We start from the raw sequence: 27,798 nt of genomic DNA on the forward strand, positions 1-27,798 counted from the left end.
TAGTTTAAAAAGACTTAAAACTACATAGAACACTAAATAAATTAGATTTGATATCTATCCTCGCTTTCTTTCTATTTGTTAAATATAAAGCATACCATTTTTCAGTTTTTTTTTTTTTTTTTTGCATTATTTGTGCCTCCATACCCCATCTTTGTTTTAATTTATTTTTTAAAACAAAATACACATTTTAGTTGGGTCCCCCAAGTTTTTACTCAGCCCTACACGTCTCCCCAGGCATCATCTGGATTTTCTGAAGGCCATGAAAAGACCAAAAGTATTTTTTTTCTGTTTATTTTATGATATTTTAGCTTACCGTAACGTACGGTTACCTATAGATGTTATTTTAAAAACACAATTTTTTGGTAAACCTCTAGAATGCTCAGTGTCTTCATTAGAATATAATTAATGCAGCTCTATTTCATGTATTTGCTAAATCTATGCTAAAAAAAACTTTAGTCCTGTTACAAAAGGCACCTACGATTACTTACATTACAAACCATGTTAAAAGAATAAAATGTATTTACCCCAGACTATCCAATACCGATTTTGAACAGTGAAAATGTGTTATTAAAGTGTTGTAAAAACATATAAATAGACTTAAATTGATATTTATATTTTTATACTACAGGGCTGTTGAATGCTTTATTCTGAAATGTTTCACAGGTGTGCATTATTTTTTGATAAAACACACCTGACCTGTCAAATATCTTAAAATAACCACCAGATCAATGTCTTAGGTAATCGTGGTATAAGCATGTGTGTGTATATACACACACACACACATATATATATATATATATATATATATGTGTGTGTATATACACACACACACACATATATATATATATATATATATATATATATATATATATATTTATTTATATATAGCATTACCACCTTGGGTGTGCATTATTTTCAAATAATTCAACAGCTTGTCCTTTTTTTCTTACATATTCAATATGTGTATTTCTGCCAAATTCCTAATGAATTAATTCTTTTATTTGCAAAAAACTGAAACCTGACAAAAAGTAACAAAAAGATGCATGTTTCTAAATCTTGAATACTGCAAGAAAAATATACATTTTTAAACAATATAATGCGGATGTTTTTAAATGTATTTGAGGAACCTTCAAAAATAATTATTTGATGAAATAACCTTGATTTTAAGTACCTTACTTTTTTATATAATTATTAACATACAAAGGTAAAATGTAAAATCATGCTTGTATTTTGTCAAAGGCACAACAAAGAGTGCAAACAAAAATTCTTGATACAGCTGCTTAAGAACATACACAAACACACACCCTGATATTTTTGTCTTACGTAAGACTTTATTTTTCTTACAGATATCCTCTCTGCTTAGTCTTTTTTATTTACAGTATGTAAACAACAGTCCACAAGACATGAAAAAAGAAACATGCCCACAATAAGTATCATCTTTTTCGTTTAGTCCTCTGGATTTTTGTTTGTTTATTACTTTTTTAACCGAGAAGCCTTTTCATGAAAGAAAGGTATGCAGAGTATAAATCTTTCAAAAAATGTAGTGACATTCCATAAACTCTAACAGTGACATTCTGTAAAATATTTTGACCTTGAACAAACGCTCTATGCGTCATTGCCTAGTTATAAAGTAAACCAACCTTTCCAGAGGCACTTTTAAGTGCATCTTTCACATTTACAGAAAGAAATCTATCAAACACGCATGTTTGTTTTCCGAAGTTTACAAAAGTTGATACGTATAAAAAAGAACAGTATAACAGTTGCATATTTTATATCAAAGGGCATTTCTGTTTTTGTACTATACAAGTCACAAAGTCAAATACGAAATGACAACGTACGTTGAAATGAATCAAACTTTTATAGGCGTTTCTCCTAATGTTGCGTGTGATGTAGTGAAGAGGAAGCGTGCCGACATCATGTCCTGACCACCAAACTTATAAAAAACAGTCAAGCTCTGTTGTCCTGTGGTATCTTGAATGGCACTATTCAGATGATAAAAAAGATGTAGATGTAGGCAACTCTGTGGTTACGACACAGCAACAGAAGCGCTGCCTTTAGTGTTGTCTGTTGAAGGGGAAGGTCCTCGGTTCGCGGGTGATGTTTTTTCACCTGCTGGTGAAGGTTGGGTTTTGGGGGACTGTCCTACAGGTTTTCCCACCAGGTCTGAAGTGGTTTCTGCTTCGGTCTCTTGCTGAGAAGCTGTGGCTGTAGAGAAACAATTGATTAGAAATGCAGTCTGTGTTTTGAATAATAAACCAGCCCACTATTTGCTGAATACCGCAATAGGACATTCGACTCAATTCGATTCCCAGGGAACACACATACAGATAAAAGGTATAACATGTAATGCACTGCATGCTGCTTTGTTTAAAATGTCAGCCAAATGTGTAAATGTACATGAAGGGCTATCCACCTTATTTTCAAACGCGGAAGTAAGTGATGTGACGTATTTCCCTTCTTTGTGCGAGACGTCCGCTTCAATAGCCAGCCGGTAGAAAACAGTGTAGTGGGATCATGCAAAAAACTTGATTTTAACAGTTATGGTACATATTTACTACACCTGCCATGTATGAATCAGTGTGAGGAGGAAATTAAGAAGTTGCTTGATGTATAAAGATATATTCAATCATTTTGTGTTGTTGATCGGAGGTAACGGGTCTTCAATGCGCAAATATAAAAGCAGAGAGACATACCAGTGTCTTTACAATGGGAAAGTCAGTCGAGTGTTTGTACATAGAATAGACCATTTGCTTATTTTACGCGCAAAAAGTATGCGCAAACACATTACGAACTATTAGAAACATTAACTAATAAGCAGTTTTTGCGATATATATATATATATATATATATATATATATATATATATATATATATATATATATATATATATATATATATATATATATATATATATATATATATATATATATATATATATATTCTGTACTGTAATCACATTTTTGTACTAATATATAGTGTCCATGAAAGGTTTTACTGGATGGATGTGTGGATACAGATCATAGGTGCACGTGCACCAAATACACATTCAGCTCTGTGGATAATTAAAAAAGTCAAAACAAATGTTTTGTAGAGATTTACTGTGTACCAGCTATTATGGCAACCCCCAACTACACAAATTACGCCGGTCTTCCTGGATTTCATAATAAACATTAAACAGCCAGTCAATACGGCACACTTGTGTTCCTCGCAATACGACTACCAGTAGCTTTAGTGGCTCACCGAAAGTCTTACACAAAAGAGCTGAAAGATAACGGTGCCCACATAAAAAAAAAAAGGTGGATAGAGCGAAGTATACATAACGCCTATTAAAACAGTATGCATAATGGCACGGCACTCTGGAATACTTCATTCTGATTGGTCAAATCCCCCATTCAGCGTAAAGGGTCAGGGCTGCATCAAAAATCATGTAATGTGACAGCACATACTGAATTAGATGAACTACATACAGCTTTATTGTTAATACACTTCTATATCTAGGGCAGTGGTTCTCAAACTGGGGTCCGGGGCCCCCAGGGGGGCCGCGAGATGGTGCCAGGGGGGCCCCAGTTTTATGACATTTAAAAAAATAAAAACAACTTATCATGAATTCTGTGCAATTAAACCTAAAAAAAAATAAGGCTACTAACCAACAGCACTACTTTGTATCATTCAATATGTTTTGCTTAATTAAAAGTTGAGTTTTAAAGTATTTTTGTCATAAATTTTCTTTCGGGGGGCCGCGAAGGAATGTGCCATGAACAAGGGGGGCCGCACGCTGAAAAAGTTTGAGAACCACTGATCTAGGGGGCGTTCAGAGACCATCGGGGGGCGCTCAAGCAAGATATGTCAAAGGGGAGTTCAAAATTCTTGGGAGGCACATGTGAGTTTTACAACAAAGATTAAACTCTTGCAAGACAAGATTAAACTTTAAATGACTTGCAAAAGAATATATTCTGCAATATGTCTGTTAGTGTCATTTTGTACTCACGTATTTATAGCGTGAGTCTTTTAGGAACCACGTGTTATCCGTGCGCAAAATAAATAATTGGTACATCTTGTTAATTTGTAAGGGTGTAACAATAAATTGCGACACACACTAATATACCTGTCTGATGTCGATTCTGAATCGCAGCGATATTATGCACAGCTCTTTCATGTACTATGGCTCTTTGAGCAGTAGTAAGTCCTTATCAATCTAAAATCACTGTGAGTTTGAGTTGTTTATTACATTTATTTGAAAATAAAAATAAAAGCAAATTTAATCATTATAAATATTCTTTATTATCATGAAAATACCTCAAAATTAATCATGACAAACCAACTGATTTTTTTTTGGTATTACGATGAAAACACATTCCAGCACAACACATGTATTTAGGCTTATTAACAAAAAAACATAAAAAAATCGCGAATGTTTTGACGAAATCATGAAAGTTTTGTTGATGATGAAAGTAAAGTAAATGTGAGCACCTTCTTAGTTGCAATCCAATGTATTAACTATTATGACTGCCATATATGATATAATGCATTTTATTAAATAAAGGGAAAATTAATAATTTACTTATGAATATGTTATTACATTACATATTGTTTATTAATAATAACATTTGTACATTTTATGGCTTTTATAAAAAAATATTATTAAAAAAAAAATTTATATTTTAATCCCCGTGATGCGAAATATGACTGCTGTGTGCCTAATGATGATGATATAATCTTTATTAATGAATAATTATAAAGATTAAGGCTTTAATAAATAAGCAAGTATTAAATATATTTGTTTATCCTACAGCTTCCAGATTTTAACAGTTAAGTTACATTTTTATCAATGTTGTGTATGCCCAATGAAGCTGTTTTAATGAACAGATTAAAATCGCTGCCTATACTTAGCGTTGAGGGGCATGTGGGAGAGAGTCAGAAGTTGACTGGTTGCCCCCACTCAGGAGCGGACTGGCCATCTGGAATACCGGGAGTTTTCCCGGTGGGCCGCTGGGCAAGCTGGCTGTTATGCACATATAAAGAAATAATAATAACAATCACAAACCTGTGTTTTTTCTTTGGGCCCACTTGTAACTAGTTGCTGTAATTTCTACCTCCTTCAAAATACACATTCGTTCAATGCAACGGTCTAACAGCGCTCCCTCAAATGTCAAAATGTTGATCAATCAAATTACAGAAGGCAGGGGTTTTTTGTTCACAGCTGAGCGCCTATCAATTCCAGCCAATCAAATTGCAAAGCCGAGCAGGAGTTCCAACCAATCAGATTAAAGATGACAGGAGTTTCTTAAAGGTGGGGTGCATGATTTTTGAAAAACACTTTGGAAAAGGGAGTCAGGCCGACTACCAACACACACTTGTAGCCAATCAGCAGTAAGGGTTGTCTACTAAACGACATCGTTGCCTGGGTTGCGTATGTGTGGGGCGGGTTTATCAAAAGAAGGTCCAGATTCTATTGGGGTAGGGGCGTGTATGTTTAGGTGATTTCAAATATCAACATTGGCTTTCAGAGATCATGCACCCCGCCTTTAATTGCAGGTAATCAAACAAATCCCAGCCAATGAAATGAAAGAAGGCAGGAGGAAGGACATTCAGGCAATATTTTGGGGTGGGGGTGTTAAAGGGACCTGGACCATGGATGGGGGCGCTGGCCCAAAAAAGGTTGTTTTACATACAGTGGTATGTTTGGCTGCAGTATGAATACATTTCAGACATACTGCATCAGTCATGTTTTCATTGCACATGTGACTTGTATGTCTTTTGACTTATTTAGAACAACCAAAGCCATAATTTACTTATGTGTTCTTTAACAAGTACAAATTAAATCACCAGGAATACGTTTTTTTGAACCTAAAATCACTTAAATTCGGACATACTACACAACTTGCATACTGATTTTCGCCTACTCTATAATAAAGTATGGAGTTGCAGTGCCTGTAAGGGTTTATTTCACGATAACCCTAAAAAAAGATGCATAATGGCACGGCCCTCTGAAAAACTTGATTCTGATTGGTCAAATCCCTGATCACCCTGTCAAGGTATATTTTATGATAATGCTGATATTATGTGTAAACATTGTTGTCTCATGACCTCATGAGTGGCTGCCAGATTTTTTTTTGCATTTTTAGGTACATTTTAAATAATTTCTTTATGTTTGGCAGCTCACATAAAATAAAAATGACAAATAAAGCTAAAAAAAAATGAATGTATACCTGACTGTGTACAGGACTTCATGTGTTCGGGCCAGTGGGCCTGCTGGCAGGGGTAGTCACAGTAACTTGTGTTCCAGCAGCAGTAAAAAATTGCCTCTTTCTTGCAGTTGGCACACCACTGCTTCTTCTTGGTCTCATCCACCGCCTGCTGTTTCTCCACCTCCATCTGTTTCTTTACCTCTGACACCAGCCTCTCTTTCTCCTGCTCTAAACTCTGTCTCATTTCAGCCATGGTCAGCTCTACACACACAAACACAATGGTAGATTAGGATTTAAAGCATTGACTGCATTAGAAAGGGGCTTTGCTACAAAGGGACGTACATGTAGAAAGTATACTTAACATCACAAGTGTATATTTGAGTAGAAGAACAGAGACCAAAATGGTTAGCAGGATTTAGAAAAAGTTGTTTTAACCCATGGTTAGGTAACAAAATCTCAGAAAAGGTTTATTTATAACCCAACCTTATTATATATATACGGATTTCATTGAACGCACGTGCGGTGATCCGATTACACGCCTGGTCCGAACTTTACTTTCGGTTTCTGTTTGTTTAATGGTCTGCCTAGTTGCTGAAACTGAACTCTTAAACAAATACCTCTTCGAAAAAAACTAATGTTTTGGTTTCCTAGGTAACCTACGTGTTTTCAGTTTTTCTAAATTTACTATTTTTAGGAATGTGTTTAGGTGAAATTATCTTTTTTTCATTCTGCCAACTACTGACAACATTTCCGCCAAGTTCCTGCTAAAATAACGTTTTTATTTGTGTTTATTTACAATCTTGAATATTGCAGAGAAAACAAGTTCAAATTTTTTTCAATGCTGAAGTTTTAAAAATATAAATTTGATGGACTAACCCAGATTTTTGATCTTTAATGCGTTGTTGTATCCACTTAGTCTTTTACATGGCTGTTGGGTGACTTTATGTCGCTCATGATGTTTGCTTTTGTTGGAATTCAACAGACATTGAACAGAAATGGGAGTAATGATGATTAAAGGCAAAACTACACATTTTCTTTGTATAAATATAAATTAATATAGATCTGGGTTGCTTCATCCATGGCTGGGTAAAATATGGAAAAACCAACTGTTGTGTTTAAGTTGTTTCAACCCAAAATACTTGCTTGTTTCAACCCATGGTTGGGTAAAACATGAACCAACCCAACCGTTTGGGTTAAATTCATATAAACAAGGTCATATTTGACCCAGCCTAAATATTTTGGGTTGAAACAACCCGCCATTTTCATACTGAAGGAAAATACAAACTTCTTAGTTTAAAGACGGTTTCAGCAGCAACAACATAAATAAAAGGCTTACGTGGCCTTTATTCAGGTAGACTTCCACAAAGAAGCAATAACAACAAAATCCCTCAAGATTTTTTGATAAAAAGCTAAATAAAAAAAACAAGTAAATTATCTTTGTTTAAATCATAGCTAAAGCGTATCAACCACTACACTGTGCAAATGTTACTGTTTATTTTCCACAAGGTATTTGTTCCTGAGGTCAGTTTAGCGACTAGCCAGACAAACACAGATCGGAAGTTAACGTCGAGCCAGGTCGACTAACGTGCGTCCAATGAAACCATTGCTATACAACTTTGAATAAGAGTTCCTCAATGTTCTTAGTGCTATGTAAATTACCCAGATTGTGTTTCATCTCCGACAGCTCCTGCTGATGCAGCCACTGCAACTTCTCAATCTCAATCCTCAAACGCCGAATCTGCAGAGAAAAACCAGAAGAGTTCAATTAGACTCATTCTAGTCATGAGTTTTTTATGTTTACATGTTTAAGCACTTTGAAAACACACAGTTGGAATCAATTTACAGGCGGAAATGATGTGCACAGACCTCTGCGATCGTGTTTCCAGTTGTGCTTTTGGAGAGATCTTGGTAAATCTCTGTCATTGTTCCCTTGATCACATCCATCATCTGCAATTACGATGGAAAACGAGAACAGCAAGGTTAAGTCCAGATTTCTTTTGGTTTTTTAAAAATTATTTAGCCTAAGGGGTTTTCAAACTTTTTGTTAGCTGAACCCCCCTTGACCTATTTACCTGAAGTACCCCCAGAGATTTTATAGGGATAGTTTACTCAAAAAATGAAAATATTGTCATCATTTACTTACTTACTCTCATAAAAGAAGATATTTTGAGGAATGTTTGGAAACAAACTGATCAAAAGCTCCATTGACATCCATAGTAGGAAAAAAGAATCCTCTGGATGTCAATGGGGCTTTTGATCAGTTTGGTTACAAACATTCCTAAAAATATCTTCTTTTGTGTTCATCAGAACAAATAAACGTATACAAGTTTGTAACAACATGAGGGTGAGTAAATGATGACAGAATTTTTTTATTTAAGGGTGAACTATCCCTTTAAATAAATAATTACATTTTAATAATGTAATAGCAAATTTGCATGTTTAACCTCATCAGTTTTAAAGTTTATAAAAGTTATTACCTGTTATTGGACCTTTTTCTGGTAACTTTCTTTTATTGGTAAAAAAAATCGTATCTTTACATTTTGCATGAGTTTTCAGTTTTTTGATTTATTGTAGTGTTGTGTAATGTTTGCATGACATGCAGATTTTTTATTTTTTTTTATTTTAAGGAGGACATTTCACAAGACATTTTTAAGATGTTAAATAAATCTTTGGTGTCCCCAGAGAACATGTAAAGTCTTAGCTCAAAATATCATATTGATAATTTATTACAGCATGTTAAAATTGCCACTTTGTAGACGTGCAAGCAAAAATGTGCTGTTTTTAGGGTGTGTCCTTTTAAAAGTGCCATAGAAAAACTGTATTTACCTACACATAGATGAATAATATGAGCTCTGTACATGGAAATGACACATCATGAGCCTCGCGTATGTTTTCTCATTTTTATGTAAATCTCGTGCAAGCAAAAGACCACTGGATAAAACACTGATCTCAACAAAACACATATTGTGATGTCACAGTCGAGATGTACGCCCCAACATTACATTAAGTACAAAGTTGTTAAAATGTTTACGTATGTGAGCTACTGACATGAGCCACAGAGCAGAACTAATCAGAGTAGAGCCAACTTTATTTTTCATGAACCTTTCAAATAGGACAAAAATAGACTTTTTCATTCAAATGACAATTCCTGTAAAATGTTTCTGGATATTTTTTGCACTTCATAAAGTTACATGCCCTCTATGTAAATATCAAAGAACAATTTAACAGATTATTTTAATGCATTCTTTGGCACCTTTAAAAGCAAATGAGCTGATGAAATGCAAACACGGATCGCCATAATGGTGGTTTATTGAAATTGAAACTTAATTGTGCTGTCAATTATTTTCTATTTCTCTGCACTAAATGGCAGTGCCGTGGTTAGACCGTCCAGATTAAGGGGCGGTATTATTATAATAAGATCCCTTTTTGACATCACAAGGGGAGCCAAATTTCAATGACCTATTTTTTCACATGCTTTCAGAGAATGGTTTACCAAAACTAAGTTACTGTGTTGTTGTTTATTACATTTTCTAGGTTGACAGAAGCACTGGGGACCCAATTAAAGCACTTATGAAAAAGTCAGATTTTATTTTATTTATTACATTTTATAATTTAACTGCAATTAATTTATCAACTAATGAATCTCCTGCAATTCCCCTGCAAACCACCAGGGGGTTTTGGAAACCCTGCTCTACAGTATTCGCTACTCATAGGCTTCTAAGTGCAATGATAAACTCTTCAGTGAACATGTGTATTACCTTTGTGGTGTACTTGGCAATGTCAGCAGCCACATCTGCAGAGGCAGGAGGGGGGAGGAAATCTCCAGCCAAACTGGATGTGGAGGAACCGGATGCAGCGTTAACAGGAGAAGCATCTTTCTGTTGAACAGCTGGTGAAACGAGATAGCATTTCATTAATTTGGCATCCCAATACTAGACAGGGTAACCAAGAATGCGGTCATTGTATTAAATTCATTTTTCAGCTCAAGGGTTTAAGAAAACATAATTAATACGTACCCTTGACATACTGTCTGGTCTGGCGGCGGGTGCTTGAGCTGTTGTCTGGCGTTTGGGGCTGTGATTCGCTCGACACCGGTGTCTGGGGAACCTGCCCACCCTGCTGTTGCTGTCTCTGAACCTTCTGCATGTGCCACTTTTGAGAAGATGTCTGGAATTTACCGCTGGTTTGGTTCCACACAGCAGGCCGCTGAGCCGGCTGTGCACTTTCCTTTGGCAGCAGGGGGCGCTGTTTCTTTACCACATTAGAGGCTGCTGGAACTGAAGCGACGGCTGAGGTTGTGGTGGCTGGAGTGGTAGATACAGTGGTGACGGGCGCTGGTGGCTTGATGGCAGGTGCGGATGTGTCTTTCGGAACGGGATTGGAGGAAGATGAGGTGTTATCCGTGGATGGAGAAGCGGATACGCTGGTTGACGCCGAGCCTTTACCTAGCCAGAAATTAGATGGATGAGATTAAACAACTGACACCAGAAATTTTTGTTGTTTCACTAGAAATGATATATCTACCCTCGGTCTTAACACCTGTCTGTTGGTCTTTAGGTGTGGAGACGGGTGCCGCTGCAGTATCTCGCTTGGCTTTCTTCTTTTCCCTTCCTCCAGATTCCTCACCGAGGTCTATCACCAGCTCGCGCTCGGAGTCTGAATCCATATCCAGCTCCGGGCCGGCACTTCTTCCTTCTTGTCCAGCCTGGGATCTCTCTCTTGTGGTCTGCGCTGGGGGCTTCTTCTCCTGAGTATCTTTTTCGGCAGCACCACTTATCTTCTCTTTGGTTTGGAGATCTGAGGATTTCTTGTCCGCTGCTGCCGTTCCTCCGCCGGTTGAAGGGGCGATGTCTTGGTCGTTTCCCTGAGCGGTTGGATGTCTTGGTTTTTTTGAGTCTTTGTGGACGCTGTTGCTGTGGTTAGCATTCTTAGGCTTCTGTTCATCGTCGGACATGTATTCACTGTCGCTCGAGTCAGATTTCTCGGACTCGTCCGAGTCGCTGTGCTCAACACCGGGATAAACATCATCCGAGATCTCATCGATTCCTGTGTGCACATAAGAGTACAGAGTATATAGTGAAAATGCACAAGTCCAAGCAAGTGAATGTGACACTGATGACATCACCAATGACATCACTACATGATTAAGAGTTCTACACTTTACAGATATCATAAACGTCAAATTTTTTGACTGTAAATGCTTTTACAATTTGTATTAATTACCAAGCTGAGCCTTGCAGCTCTCGATGGTTTTATCCAAACTCCTGGTTGGTTTTTTGGGAGAGGTCAGGAGCACAGATGCTTGCTGCTGCTGCTGTTGTACAGTCTCACTGAGCTCCTTAAGGTCCATTTCAGCTTTAACACGATCTGTCAAAATATCATACGCAATTTGCTTTAACATTAAACAATAGTTGATTCAAAAGCAATGTTGAATGCGGTGGGTAGGAGATGTACCAAGGTTGAGGTTGAGGATACCCCCAGTGCCCGAAGTCCTTTCCTGTTTAACCGGTGTGGGTAGTGATGGTTTGGGGCTGCCGCTTGTTTTTAGAGACGCAGGAGAAGCTGTTGGCAAAAAGGCATGCTTTTAGTTCAAGCTTGAGCTTTATCACACAGTTTTACAGTGAGTTAGTTAGTCAAGCACCTGTGTAATCCATCGAGTCTTCACCGGCGCTACAGTGACTCGACGAAACTCTCGGCCCTCGATCGTCCTGCTCCAGGTCTGACCCCGTGTGGACCGATGAGTTGGTGCTCATTGGAGATCTGGGCATGTCTGTCGTAGAGATCCGACGCCCTGTCCCTCCTCCTGACATCACCGCCTTACCCGTGGTCATTTTGGGAGATGCAGTCATATCAAAGTTAAACTTGACCTTGTCCGTTTTTTCGGGTTTAACAGGGCCTTTTTTGGGATTACTGGGGTCCTGCAGCATCTGAAACTGATTGTTGGGTGTGTACGGTGTCCGGAACGGAGCGTAATTGAACACGGAATATTTCTTGCGCACGTTCTCCACATAAACCTCCATTTCCTGCATGGCGCTGTTGAAGATACTTTTAGTCTTCTTTACAGAAAATGGGATCTCTTTGGACATAAGGTAACAGTTGTTTATGGGTACCCAGGCTCTGAAATAACAAAAAAAGCACATTATTTCCATTCAGGTGTATCCAAACTTAACAGAAATGGAGTACGGGGCTAACCTGTCGTGCTGGCCGAAGAACCGCGCATCCACCTGACCATCTTTGTCTCGTAAGGCTTTAGCAGGCCAGAAGGGAAAACCTTTTAACTTGGCCCACACCAATGGATGAGGTTGAGACTATAGAAAAATACTGATGATTAGATCCATATTGATTATCATTTTATTTCTATATTGAGATTATAAGATATTAACATATAAAAAAGACGCCATCTTACGCAAGGTTCACAGAACCAGTTGTCTCTCTTCTGACAGGCAGACAGGTAGCATTCTGGACAAACCTCAATTTCATTCATCTGTGGATCGATTGGAGGCAAGACTTTAGCATATAACACATTTATTTGATAAAAATGTACATTAAACAGTTTTATGTGAAAGTGTACAAAGTATCCACCATATATATACTGTGTTTCACAAGTGTGTATAACACTAGATACACTCACCTCATGTTCACAGATCTTGACAATAACTTTAGCAGTTGCTGTTAACTTATGGTTCCCTGAAAAAGGGGGAAATGGCATGGTGAAATCTCTTAATAAATGAACTGCTAAAAAGCCAAAAAACACAGTTTGATAGCAACAGACCAGCACTGACCTCCATTATAAATGATACAGTTGTGCAGAATCCACTTCACATCGGCCAAAAAAGCTTCCGTGCAACCGTACATCTTCTTTTTGATATTCTGCAGACACAGACAGTTCTCATTTACTAGCACTTATATACAGTGGCTTTGAAATATTTCATGCAACTATTCGGCCACCTTCTAACCATTGTTTTAATATAGTATAACTCTAGTAGCCATATTTTAAGGTATATTATCATTTGTAAAAAAATGCTTTTACTACAAAAAATATGGTTAAACTATGGTTACTGTAGAATTACCATGGTAAAACTATAATAACCATGGATTTTTTGTTTTATTCGTAGTAAAACTTCATTTATTTGCAGTGGTTCATTTTTATAAAAGTGGCTGTCAAAAAAAAGTGGAACGTGTTTGTAGTTAATGTCACTGAACTTAAACAAATAGTTCACCCAAAAATGTAAACAAGTCCATATTTAGTTCTTGCTCGAGCCATCCTAGGTGTATATGGACTCTATTATATAAAAAATATCTTGGATCTTTTCAGCTTTGTAATGGCATTGGATAGTGCCCCATTTTTAAAGCTCCTAAAAGAGCATCCATCCATTAAAAACTAATCCATACAGTTGTCTTCCGTGGTGAAGGGATGGGTTTGTGAGGAAACTTTATATTTCAAACTTTATAAACTGTGGCCGTACACGTGTTCACAAGAGAGGTGAGGTCAGGTGAAAGGCTGACCCCATACAGCAAAATATTTTATAATATTCTGCTTTAAATATATGCTTAATTTTTTAATTTAAAAATATATTTAGTTTTAACCTTCAAATATATCTACATATATTTTAAAATTATATTTATTTCAGGGGCAAGCAAATACATTTATAACCTTACAATAGCCATACATTTAGGCAAAAAAAAAAAAAAATGTGTTACCCAATGTTACATAACTAACAATGAACAATCCTTTTACAGCTTTAACTAATTTTAGTTCATGTTAATGCCAGCATTTACTAACACATTTTTTAAATCAAACATTGAAACTCTTAACAGCAGTTAATGCACCATGAACTAACATGATTAACTATATTGACATTAACTAACATTAATAATAAATGCTCAAAACTATATTGTTCAATATTTGTTCATACAAGTTAATGCATTTACTAATGTTTACTAACACAACATTTTTGTAATTTCTTCCATGCATGTAAACGTATTTCAAACTGAAGGGTGAAATTTTTTTTTAAATGTTTTAAAACGATACTTATAAAAATATACAAAAAAGGGGCAAAAACTATAGATATAAAATAGAAAAAAAATTCTAGAAATAATATATATAGAAAATATTAGATAATATTTAGAGAATTTATAGAGAATAATATTAAATTAAATACATTGTAAAATATATTTTAGCAAATATAGTTAAAAAAATTAAATGTATCTTAAAATATACAAAAAATTCGCCAAAAAATATATTTATTTTGCCATATGAGACATCTGACCCAAAATTACAAAAACACACCACTCCTTCAAAAGACATTTATTAACAGTATGGATTAGTTTTTGGTGGATGGTGGCACTGTAAGGAGCTTTAAAAATGGGGCACTATCCAATCCCATTATAGAGCTGAAGAGCCAGGATATTATTTAATATAACTGACTGTGTTTGGCTGATAAGAGAAAGTCATGTATACATAGATGGTTTGAGGGTATGTAAAATATGAGATAAATTAGTTTTTGGGGTGAACTATTCCTTTCAAAGGGACTAACTTCTTACACCCATAAATCATTTTTAGTCTAACATGGTGCAATGGGACTTGGTTGTCCAAATGCTTTTGGGGCGACTGTAAGCTGACAAACACGACAGTCAGAAGGTTCTTGCCATAATTAAACCTCCATCTACCTTCTCTAACGTGCACAGGTCCATGGGGTGAAAAATATACTCGGCATAATCTGGGTGCTGTTCCAGCGACACGGGCTTCTGAAACGGCTCAGTCTGTAAGATAAATCATTCATGAAGACCCACCGGCGCAAGGGCTGAATCAATATAACCCAGTCACATTTAAACTGATACCATCAATGTGAAATGCAGTAGCGATGAATTACAGGCATCCGACTCTGAGGTATGGTTTACTCACCCCTGGCTGTTTCATCTTCTGCAGAGCGAACTTGAGTAAGTAGGACAGTTGCTCCAGGTTAAGCATGGTCATCGCTTTACTCTGAGTCTCTATGCATTCAGCCACTGTTATTTTCTGAAGCAAATAGTGAAATGATTGTATTAAATATATAGAATCACACACACAAATACTTCACTATACTTATTTTACGTCTATTTGTTTCAATACCAAAATTCTGTCCACCATCTTGGATCAAATTTATTGCATGCCATTGTGGCATAAAAGATTAGATGAGACGGTATTGACGGTAAAGATTTTGTAAAGAGGATGTGTGGCGGATATTATAAATACGACAATAATTTTGCTTACAGAACCTTTGAACCGACAGAAGTACAGTCATGTGACACATACAACAAGACGGACCAATCCAACACAGCAGACGCAATACATTTAGTCGTATTACTCTGAATACCTCACACTCTGGACAGAACCAGTCGCCTTCAGGCTCGGCGGCAAGTTTGAGGCACTTGGCGTGGTAGACGCGTGGGCAGAGCTCACAGCAGAGCACCTGGCCCTCGCGGTGACACAGCCAGCAGTAGAAATCATTCCTCCCGTCCTGCGGTACAACATCAACAGGGTCTGTGGTGAGTGCGGGCTGCTTGACATAGTAAAAGGGACCATGTCTAAGCTCACACTGAAATGCAGGCAAGAGAGACAGGGCAGGGGGTCAAAACACAAGCCACAACACTTGCAGGGGACACGTAGCAAGGCACTGAAATAAATCAAGGACAGACAGGTAAGCAGTCACATGACCACTGGGTCAAAAGTAGCGGAATGCAGGAATTTCCCTCCAAATTTCAATAAACACATCGTGATCTGAGGTGTCTGAGATCAAGCGTGTTTGGCTGGTATTGGAACGAAATCCTTATTTATTCATTTACAAAGCCAAAGATGCCAAATACAGATCACTGGCATCAAAGGTCAACAGCAATGCCACAAAGACTGTAATACTTTGACTAGAATAGAAACATTTTTGGGTAGTTCATGTGGATTTTTGTTTTGTTTTAATATATTAAATTATCAGTGCTTATTAGATATTTAAATTTAGCTTGGTTTTCAAGAGCCAACAATCAAATCTGCGTTTGGCATCCTGTATGAAACATTGTTCATTAGCATTGCAGCACACAACCACCAAGACTGCAGAGCATTCAATAATCAGAGCACTGTCATTATTTGCTGTCATAAATAATGTGAACATACAGTGGCTACTAAAAGACTTTCTATATAGTCACCATATTCATACCAATTGCAGGCCTGTTATAGTCATTGTATTAGATTAAAAAATGAAGAGCACAGATGCCAAATAAACACCATCTTTGTCGATAATTAGATCACGATTTTAATCGAATGCTTTTGGCACATATTATATGTTCATCAAATACTTTTAGATTAAATCTGCTTAAAGGTGCCAAAGAATGCATTGAAATAATATGTTAAATTGTTTTCTGATATCTACATAAAAGGTTTAATTAAGTGCATTAAATGATCCAGAGACGGTTTACATGTCCATTTACAACCCTAGGATTTGTCCCTAGAATTAAATAGTCTATTATTACCTTATTGGAAATGGTCATAAATAATAATGTTGAGCTCTGTATCTGTTAAAGGATTAGTCCATTTTCTTAAAAAAATCCTGATAATTTACTCACCCCCCATGTCATCCAAAATGTTGATGTCTTTCTTTGTTCAGTCGAGAAGAAATTATGTTTTTTAAGAAAAATATTCCAGGATTTTTCTCATTTTAATGGACTTTAATGGACCCCAACACGTAACAGTTTAAACTAGGGCTGAACGATACATCAAATTTTCATCGTCATTGCGATGTGAACTCATTGCAACAGACAGCCTTGACGCGATGAATGAAGGGAAAATGGTAAGCGCATGTAATAAACGTTTGACCTATCACGTTTAGTCCTGAAGACATGCCCTGCGTCCCAAACCGCATACTTCCATACTATATAGTAGGCGAAAAGCACTACTTCTCGTACTCTTTGCATACTATATAGTATGGAAGTAGGCAGTTTGGGACGCACGGATGGTTTGCGCGTTCATGCTATAGGCCAATCAGGGGAACCCCCAAGTCAGCTACGCTCAGAGTGATTTGTGAGATGTCAGTTGCGACGCTGTGTCTGTTAGCAAAAACGATAGCGGAGGAAGGAGAGAAGAGTGAGGAAAATGTGTTGTCAGACGAAGACCTTGTGGTGAAGAGGAACACCACTTCAGCTATATCATGGAATTATTTTGGATTTAGGAGAGATGACGCCGCAAACACAGGTACTGTGGAAGCGGTGATTCACATATTGCGTCTATTGCGCGTTCAAGTTCATTATTTCAAATGTAGGTGCGCAGTATGTGCGCTCTGGAAGCACCGCGGTCGCGACTCGCACGTGGTGCGACACGCTCGTTTTTCCAGGCTTTTCTAAAACATTTTAACTTTTCAGAATGACAAAAGCGCAGCGTGCAGGTCATGTGACAATAACCTACGTGTCTAGCGTTTTTAGGCGCGACGTGAATGGCCCCTAAAACATGAAAAAATATCAAATATTTATCGCAACTCACATCGCCATCGCAACATTAAACAATGTCATTGCACATCGCAACTTTTCCTCACATCGTGCAGCCCTAGTTTAAACCGCAACTTCTCGTCTATCTCCGGTCCTGTAACAAAGTCGAATGTAAATCGACCATGGATCACATTCAAACTTGCCTCCCCTGTGAGTACTTAATTTGAATAAAATCCGAATGTGGCGGTCACGTGCATCACAGCGCCTCCTAATGAATGAGTGGTTCAGATTTTTCACTTTTTTCACTTTCAATTTTGTCTTTAATAATTTGCAATGTTTAAAGTCACATCTTTAGTGATTTTTCAATTTCAACTGGATGTCTTATCCAAAGGAGGATTTTTTAAAGGTGGAGGTTTTTGCAAAAAAAGCTTGCATGCACTCAGAGGTCAAATTTGTTAAATACCAATGAATTGACTAAAAAGTGACATTTGTGAAAATAAGGGATTTCAATAACTAAATATAAAATTTGTATTGCCATTTACTGAACCCAAAAATAAGAGCCTAATAAAGAAGTTAATTGACAAGAAAACATGTCAGATGCACTTAGAGGGTTTTGCATCGGAGCTCTTCGATCAAATTGCAATCTGCAAACATCTCTGTTCCAGGTCCAAACACATTTTGACTCTATTTTGAAAAATGCATTGATAATTTTTGAGCAGTTGTTGTAAAATTTTGTCTCTGCTAACTTTTATTAAAAAGAAAATCTACTTGGTTTAATATTTTGTTGTGTACTTTGAAGCAATGCATGTTTGTAAGTGTTTGAAAGCTTTAAGAAGCCACTGTAGGTTATTAAACAGAATTTCCCACAGGGGATCAACGGTGTTCATGCAAATCAATCGAAGCATTTGTTGTTTGAAAAACTGCACATTAACATTCCTGATTATTTTGTGTGGTAGTTACACTTAAATGTAGCAAAAGGCTTTTGGGTTAAAACCCTAATGGTCTGTTTAGCATTTCTTAAAACGATACAGACATTTTAAAGTGGGATGCACCGATAAATTGGCCTTAAGAAATTATTCCACTATTGGACATCGGCATCAATGATCATGGGAGATTATTTCCTAACTATCCAATAGGATTGCAAAATTTACCATGGAAATTACACAGGAATATATGGGAATATTGGCACACGGATGAAGTCAGATGTCAAGGAAGCTAATGTTTGGTTGTGAAGCAGTTTGATAAAAAATTACACAAATGTCTTTTTTAAATTCCTTAATATTTCAACTTGGAATATTTCAAAAAATCCCAAACTTTGCAGCCTTACTAGCCAAAGGGACAGAAAACTCAGAACTCATGATGTGTGATTATTTTAGATGGGGTAACAATGACAACATAGTTGATGTTTGTTTGGTGTGAACTTCTTAAATTTTAAAACACTATAATTTAATTTATGTAAAAAACATATGTATCATTCCAACTAATCGATTATTAGTATTGGCACTGAAATTTTGTATCGGTGCATCCCAAATTTTAAATCCACAGTATTTGAACATAACATTATTTTGTTCATCTAGTCATAAAATCCCACACAAATCACATGGGTACCAAAAAGGAGGGAATGCCGATATGGGAACATACTTGGTCTTTATTGGTGTTTACTAATCCAGGTTTCTTCTTCTTCTTTGTGGGACTAGGTGACGTGTCAGAAGGAGAGTGTCCATTGGAGGAATGTGGAGGACTGGGTGCTTTCCTCTTCTGAGGAGCCGGTGCCTGCTCCGCTGATCCTAGATCAGGGACTGCTGACAAAGGATCGACAGCCTCTTTAATATGTAAAGCAAACCCGGATAATACAATAGACTTCCTGGCAACCTCTCCCTGCGATCATGACCTTTCAATGAATAAACGACACAGACTGCCTGCAACCTCCACATGCCCGACTACAAAGAGAGACCACATAAGCACTATGTCTTTAAGATTAAAGAATAGAAAAGAAAGTGTTGTAGTATATCATGTCTGACTACACGATGATCACAAAGACCAAATCATAAAAATCATTTGCCGTGATCAAAGACAAAATTAGGTCAAATGCCACATTTGATGTGGAAGATCAAAGCACAACTCTTGCGCTAACTCTCGTAATCTGATAATCTGTTGTTTGTAGTCCATTACAGCAGATTTTAACCATGCAACACATTTAAAACAAAAGTATGTTAGTAGAAAGCATTAGATTAAAAAAAAACACATTACCTTTGGGTGGCATGGAGACCTCCATCCCTTCGACAACATCCGATTCTGTCTTTATTTCCTCCTCAGCCAAACTAGATGATGAAGGAAGAGGGAGATACGGTTAGGAGAGACAATCAACACAGAAGAAAGCCACAGAATAAGAAACAGAAATCTCATGAGGTCTCCCCCCGAGATAAAAGACATGGATGATGTAATCTAATCTCCAGAGTTATGTTGTTGTTCATAGCAGCCCTTTTCCATTCCTCTTTCCATCTAAATCACTTCTACTTGTAGGCAAGGAAAGTCTTTCATGATTATGGCTTTGTACGGCCCACCCCGCAACCAGTCATTGCCTTGTCGGGTGCACTTATAACCCAATTTTAACCTATTTAACATCATGACAGAAGCTCGTTTAATTGAGACTAGAAATCTCTCAACACCTTCAGTTGAACCAAACACCTTCACAGGGAATACGGCCGTGAAAAGATCCCCCCACCGGAGATTAGAGCTCCAGAGACTCGTTTCAGACTCATTAGTCTAGTTCTTATCCAGAAGGATTTGGGTATCATGATCCAAATTCAGACATACTATAATCGAATCATGAATACCATCAGCTATTGACATAGCTATATTCAAAACATTGCATTTCTCTCTCTTTAAATGTTCTTTAGCAAATTTCAGGTACGTAGACTTTTCCAAAAGCTGATTTACGTTACATCCGAAAAATTTATGTTACATCCGGCAAGGATTTTAAATATACAATGTGTGTTTATACTCCAGCGTTAAGCTTATGTTTGCTTGTAGGTGTGAACACTGTTTGTACTCCCATTGGTAGCTAACATTAGCATAACACAGAAAACAGACTGAAAACTACTTCATCCATGCTTCTGGAATTTATGTGTGACCCTTGCAATGCATAACAGGTTTTTACAGTGCTTAAGTGTGAAAATCTGACATTTTCCATGTTTAAGTGCTATAATTGGGTTCCCAGTGCTTCTATCAACCTAGAAAATGTGAAAAATATCAACTCAGTAACTTAGTTTGGGTAAACCATTCTCTGAAAGCATATGAAAAATTAGGTTGTTTAGATTTTGCCTGTTTTGTGAGGTAGGTAGCAAGACGAATTATACCGCCCCTTAATCTGCAATATACAACCACAGCACTGCCATTTAGTGCAGAGAGAAAGAAGGACAGAAAAAATACTTGACAGCATAATTGAGTTTCAATTTCAACAAACCACCATCATTGTGATCAGTGTTTGCATTTCATAAGCTCATTTGCATTTTAAAAGACGCACCCAAAAAGGCACACTTTTTACAAATTACTTTTTACAAAAATTACAAATCAGCAATTTTAACAAAGATTTATTTTACATCTTAAAAATATCTTATAATATGACCCTTTAAAGTCACCATGAAATGAAAATAGCGGTGGTCATCTTTTGGGTATCATAACGTATTTCTGCGTGGAAAAATGTGAAGTGAGAAAAATGTAGGACGGGATTTGATTTCGTCCATCGAGAAATGATTGGATTATTGGAAGTTGGGCCATGTTGCTAATCGGTGAAATCTTTCCAAGCAGAAACAAGTTTACGATAGCCCCACCCTTGCGTGAACCCACGTACCAATCCTATACCATTTCTTAAACACGACCTAGTTATGCCCACTATAGCTAAAGCTGCGAATCAGAACTAATTTCTTCTACCACAAGCAACCACTGTTTAGAGCAGCGAAGAAGAAATGAAAACGCGCTAGCTGTATGTCCACTGTTTGATAGTATTTCAGACTAGTAAAATGGCGACATGTCTAATATGCCATGTGCAACTTCAATGGGTGGTACAAGTATTAGCAACTTTAAAACGAGTAACTTAACATAGCATTTGAAGACGCGTCACCCCGAAGAACACAATGGTTACACAAACGCTGAGGCAGAGAAGGACGAGCTCTGCTTTATTACTCAAGTCTCTTATTTTACTACATTGAGGCAGCACTTAAGTGTTTTTAAAATACCTTTTTTGTGCTTTTGTGTTTAAAAAAACTGAAATGCCTTTAATTTAACAAAATAGTTTGACAAAATTGAACTTTTAAGTTTTTAAGAGATTGTTTCTTACATTATTCATATATAATATTTTTATATTCCTAGATTTATTTATTTTTTTAAAGGGTAACTAAACCCCTGGTCAGAACCTGACTCCACCCACTGGCAATATTTGAAAAATGCAAGAAAAGTGGGCAGATCCCAACGAATATAGATGGGACGAACTAAGCTCGTATCAAGTGTGTGGTGAGATCGTAACAAGGGCGTGGTGAGCTTGAACCTGCTTACGTCACGAGTCATTTTTTGGACCCACCATCCAATGGGAAAATTCAACTGCAGTAGCCACCGTTCAACCTGAAGAGGGCAGCAATCAGACGTTTTTACACCATATATTGTAGTATTGAAACACTTTATATCCAAATGTCAAAAAAATTACTAAAATCAATGAACAGCACTAATAAAGCATCATTCTTACAGATCATTAACTAAAAAAAAAAGTTGGTTTAGGGTTTAGTTACTCTAACAAAAATACCCTTTCAGTTTCCAGTTTTATATTTGAGGCTGCATTTGAAGTTCTTTCTCAATTAAGAAAAATAAATAATATTAAAGTCAAATGTATTTGAAATAATAAAAATCCTATAGTTCACCGTATGCATTTGTTAATGTTTTATTAAGGGATAAGTCTGAAGGACACCATAAAATAATTCTATCAATTTATACTGGACTAGTAGTTCATACAACTGTATATACAGATACACACCCAGGTATCGGAACAGTACTCGGTATCGACCAACACCCCGAGTGCAGGTATCGGAATCGGTATCAGGAAAAGAAAAAGGGTATTGGAACATCTATGAAAACACTAAAATCAATTTTTTAATTTCAATCTGATAGCGACTTCAACAAATGTATTAGACCACCTGTCTATTCATTCAAAAGACCAGAGGTCTCAACGTTTCACCATTTTGAACAGGTTTGTCGCATGTCAAATTTTAATTTTGTGTTTTAAAACCCAAATTTAAGCCGGCACATTCAGGTTCTCTCAGAAGTCAGAAATGAGCGTAACATTCAACCAATAAAAAAATTTCTATTAAGGACCGTAAGCAAATAACTGTAATTGGGCATTGGAATAAAAAAGTAATAAAGTGCTTTTATTTATGTTACACATACTGTATTTATACATTTAGCTACAACGATTGTTCCAGCGAACGACTTTTATACTCTACTTTGTGTTGGTTTTGGACTCAATTACTTAAATCGCCCCCGTCGTTTCAAGAACAGCGCAACAGCGAGCACGTCGAGTATAAATGCCTCGTGCGGGGCGAGTGTAATTCCCCCTTCAGACAAATAGGGGGTTTAAAGGGAAATCTGTGCATTTAAACTCGGACACAATTAACTATAATTAAATGTTATTATTTGAACAAAAAAATTAATAGTGCATAAACAATATAAATTAAAAGATGAACACCTAACATCTCATGAACCCACAACAATTTTTGCCCACAGTGAGGCATTCCCCCCTCCCCATATAGGGAAAACACTATATGCAAATAAAACAAAAACCTTCCCAATCACGGGAATCATGGAAAAGATGCCAAAAAGAACCCTTTAAATGACAGGTGAAAGAGGAAAGGCGGTCCACAGCCCATTGGAGAAACAAAACAGTACAATGAAGAGGCCTTGATCCTGGCCTCTGTGCAGAACCATAAGAAAAAAGACAAGATGAGAAATGAGCAACGGTCCTCCATTATGTTAAGATTAAGAGCTTTGAACAGATCAAGCTACGATGAGACCTTCAGCTTTCAAATAATCGTGTTTTGATGGCATGATTCTCGTTGACAGGCCATGGCATGACCTCGTATGAGGGTTGGTCAATACAGGCCCAAAAATCCAAACACAACAGCCGTCGTTCACCGTGTAGATAATCAAAGATCCAGACACCTTCATAAAAAAAATAATGGCACATCATCCACCATTAAGAAAACTCACCTTTCTCACAAGCGAGCAGTCCAGCTTGTTTAAAAAATCATAAATTATCTAAAAATTGTATATATGAAAGTAATGTTGTTATTCTGAATTTTTTTTGAATTAAACTAGACTTAAATATGAAAGGTCTTTGGAGCTAAATGCACGTCTAAGGGCGGACAGCTCTTCATTTTTGACTCTTCCAAAATTATCTCTCATCAGATCCCATCCAGCAGGCCTCTCGCTTCAGAAAGGTCAAATAATGTCAAGCCAACTGCATGGCTTAAAATCCAAACTACTGATCAGCGCTGATAGAAAATCTCTACACCCAGATCAAAGAAACAGGAAGTCATTCTGCTGATCCAATGGAGAGAAAGAAAACCTCCGGTCTGCCACCAAACGGCCTCCAACGGTGTTCACAGAACTGGATCTTCTGGAAGGATCGGAGCAGACGAAACACTGTTGGTATATGCAGCAGACAGACCAAACAAATCAGTGGTTCTCGCAAACAGACCAAATAAAAAGGCAAGACGGTTGTGAATGTGGAGATAACTGGTCAGAGAGTGAGCCGAGGTCTTTTTTTCTCTCTTCGCAGGAAATGAGAAAAGCCTCCCTTCCCCCAACCGCCCGGCTCACGCTCGCCCTCCCCCCCTCCCTCTAGGCCAAAGACGCGGGCTCTGGCACGTCAATGGCACAGGAGCTTACAGTAAACATGGAGAGAAAGACAGACACCCTTCCATACAGGTCAGTCTCAGGAGCCACGGCTGAGAAAAACAAGAATATATCAAGCTGAATATATCAACGTGCAAACGAATGCTTCACCATTCAGGCGAGGCCAAGCCTCCTCTCGGCCTGGATCGTGACTTCATTGCGAGTCATTTAAAGGGCAACGTCGATAGAGGTTAATGTGAGAATAGGTACAGTCATTTCCTGTGACAGATTTCCACGTTGATATGATTTTGCTGAATAAAACACATGCAACCTAACCACTGCAGGTCATTTCCTTTAAATGGCCCAAAGCCAATCACTACAATTGTTTACAGTGCAGTTTCCCAGACCAAAACCCAAGTGTTATGAATTTAAAATTTAACATTGAGCATGAAGAAAACATTTATCCCAATGCAAGACTGGATCTAGCTGACTCTTTAATCAATTGTTCGTAATTACAGCAAATTCATTTCCCAACGATTGTTGTTTGATAAACAGGTGAAATATGATACGCACTAGATGGGTTTCCTTGATACACAGCCATAAATATCCTTAGAAAGGAAAAGGGTCCATAGGGAATGCAACGGGAGGATTTTGGTCCCGTGTGCATTGTGATCCCTTGTTTTGTCTTGTGAACGAAGCTTTGAGAGCTGTTTGTGTGTGTGTGTGAGGTGATGCTATTTTCTTACTTCACCATATGCACCAACGTATCTGTCTATAATCATATCTGCAGACAAAAGCAATTTTTTCCACCGTTGGACATCAGACTATTGTTAAAAAACAGCTGTCAAGCATGGCAGATTATATCTCTACTGGTCATTTGAAAGTTATCGAATATGGGTATTGGCAGAGTTTTTTATTGGTGTATCTTTAACACACACACACACACACACACACACACACACACACACACACACACACACACACACACACACACACACACACACACACACACACACACACACACACATTTTTAATGTGTATCGGTGCATCCACAACACACAATCGAATATCGGTACAGAAATTGTGTATTGGTGCATCCCTAATACATAAACACACACACACACACGCGCGCGCACGCACACACGCGCGCGCACGCACACACGCGCGCGCACGCGCGCGCGCACACACGTAATTTTAAACTTAACAAATATCGGTATTGGCACAGAAGTTTTGTATCAGTGCATACACATGCTGCATTTTTAAGTAATCGAATATCGGTACAGAAATTGTGTATCGTGCATCCCTAATACACATACACACACATGTCATTTAAAACTAAACGAGTATCGGTATTGGCACAGAAATTTGTATCGGTGCATCCCTAACACACACGCGTCATTTTTAAGTAAACGAATATCGGTACAGAAATTGTGTATCTGTGCATCCCTAATACATACACGCACGACATTTTAAACTAAACAAATATCGGTATTGGCACAGAAGATATGTATCGATGCATCGCTAACACACACACACACACACACGCACACGCACACACACACACACACACACACACACACACACACACACGTCATTTTTAAGCAATCAAATATCAGTCAGTACAGAATTGTGTATCGGTGCATCCCTAATACACACACAGACGTCATTTTAAACTAAACGAATATCGGTATTGGCACAGAAGTTTTGTATCGGTGCATACACACATGCCATTTTTAAGTAATCGAATATCGGAACAGAAATTGTGTATCAGTGCATTCCTAACACACACACATCACTTTAAACTAAACAAATATCGGTATTGGCACAGAAATTTTGTATCGGTTCATACACAAACACACGCCATTTTTAAGCAATCGAATATCGATACAGAAATTGTGTATTGGTGCATCCCTAATACAGTAGTCAAATATCGGTATCAGTACAGAAATTGTGTATCATGATTTCACACAGACACACACGTCATTTTTAAGCAATCAAAAATTGCTACCGGTACAGAAATTGTGTATCGGTGCATCACTAACACACACACATGGCCAATGAATCCAAATGAGCAGTGCAAAAGAATACTGTAAATGAACATAAAAGTCTACTACTCTAAAATATTGTATTTTCTCTAAAATATTAAGAAATCTCTTGTCTTTTCCATATCACGTAAAAATAACAAGCACCAACATGCTAACTTGGTGATGGAAATACAGTCTATGGAAAAAAAACATATTTTGCATGATTTACATGAACCCAATGAAACACCTCCAGGAATAATCTACCCTCGGAAAACCCACAGACGTTTCCAGAAACACTGCTCGTATTTTTACACGCATACCTGACACAGCAACCATGCTGCAAAAGACAAACAACAGACGAAACACACACAAATGTCTAAATCGACATTCTTATGAAGCTCTGATCCAAAATCAAGCAGATTTTACCGTAATTATTGATTAAATTATAAAAAGACGGTCAAATGTTAACATAAATCCGTACCAAATGCAAGGCCTTAACTGTCCTACTACCTGTATATTTATACACACATGGCTAAATATAAAAAGAATGGTTTCTAACCCTTGTTGGTAGATCACATCCTAAATTACCCATCCTGCCCCTGTCTTACATGACCACAGCTGGGTCTCAGTTTGCTAATAGGCCCCTAACAGATGCCTCCATTTTCTATGGCGTGGCTTGTGACACACACAGACAATGCCAAAGGCAATCAGCTTTACAAAAGTACATCACCCAACCCCCGCCCCTCCCCCAAATCGACCCCATGATCCTTTCTGCCCCCACGTTCACCAGATGAGCTATATGTGGGCCCGGCTCTGCAACGCACTGAAATGACTGTCAGTTCAGCAATAAGTGATAGGTGACTTAGTTTGCAATGCAACCATGTGACCAAGTCGAACACAGGCCAAAGCTCAAAAGAGAGAGAGAGAATCTGACACTCTTTCAATGTCTCTCTCTCCCTCCTCCTTCCTCTGCCCTGTTTTTCTGAAACAGAGGCCTGTGCAAGGCCTTCCCAGTCACTGGAAAGTCAAATCTGCAATTTACAGTGTTATTAGCAGTGGATCACAACAGTAAAATGACAACAAAGGAGAAGACGTGATAAAATATCAGGCTTACCTTTGTGGATGCATGGCTGAAAGAGTGTAATGTCAATACTTATAAAACATGGAGGACAAGGGAGGGCTCTCCTCTCCACACTCACAGCTCAGGCCTGTCTGCTCAGAGCAGGGCCGTGACTGGCTGCCCTCCCACAAGCAGG

At 37.6% G+C, this 27,798-nt stretch overlaps 1 protein-coding gene across 10 annotated transcripts; it reads right to left on the bottom strand.

The window, feature by feature from the left end:
• Positions 1-1,309: 1,309 nt before the first annotated feature.
• Positions 1,310-27,798, bottom strand: prkcbp1l (protein kinase C binding protein 1, like). 10 transcript variants are annotated; one of them, XM_065249804.2, is made up of 21 exons: positions 27,657-27,798; positions 19,887-19,957; positions 19,278-19,438; positions 15,545-15,766; positions 15,094-15,207; positions 14,859-14,951; positions 12,971-13,058; positions 12,820-12,875; positions 12,595-12,672; positions 12,381-12,496; positions 11,830-12,305; positions 11,643-11,750; positions 11,412-11,555; positions 10,713-11,234; positions 10,205-10,633; positions 9,947-10,077; positions 8,055-8,135; positions 7,848-7,926; positions 6,210-6,449; positions 4,887-5,002; positions 2,065-2,205 (listed from the first exon to the last, which is right to left on the bottom strand). In XM_065249804.2, the coding sequence occupies exons 1-20, from the start codon at positions 27,668-27,670 to the stop codon at positions 4,887-4,889; spliced, it is 3,339 nt and encodes a 1,112-aa protein (XP_065105876.2). In that variant the 5' UTR covers positions 27,671-27,798; the 3' UTR covers positions 2,065-2,205. The 10 variants fall into 10 exon arrangements, with proteins under 10 accessions (XP_065105878.2, XP_065105868.2, XP_065105877.2 ...); XM_065249806.2 differs by lacking the exon at positions 4,887-5,002 and having other exon boundaries at positions 1,310-2,205; positions 15,545-15,688; positions 19,278-19,435; XM_065249796.2 differs by lacking the exon at positions 4,887-5,002 and having other exon boundaries at positions 1,310-2,205; positions 19,278-19,435.

Source organism: Paramisgurnus dabryanus, chromosome 21, assembly GCF_030506205.2.
Source record: "Paramisgurnus dabryanus chromosome 21, PD_genome_1.1, whole genome shotgun sequence".
NCBI classification, from domain to species: domain Eukaryota; kingdom Metazoa; phylum Chordata; class Actinopteri; order Cypriniformes; family Cobitidae; genus Paramisgurnus; species Paramisgurnus dabryanus.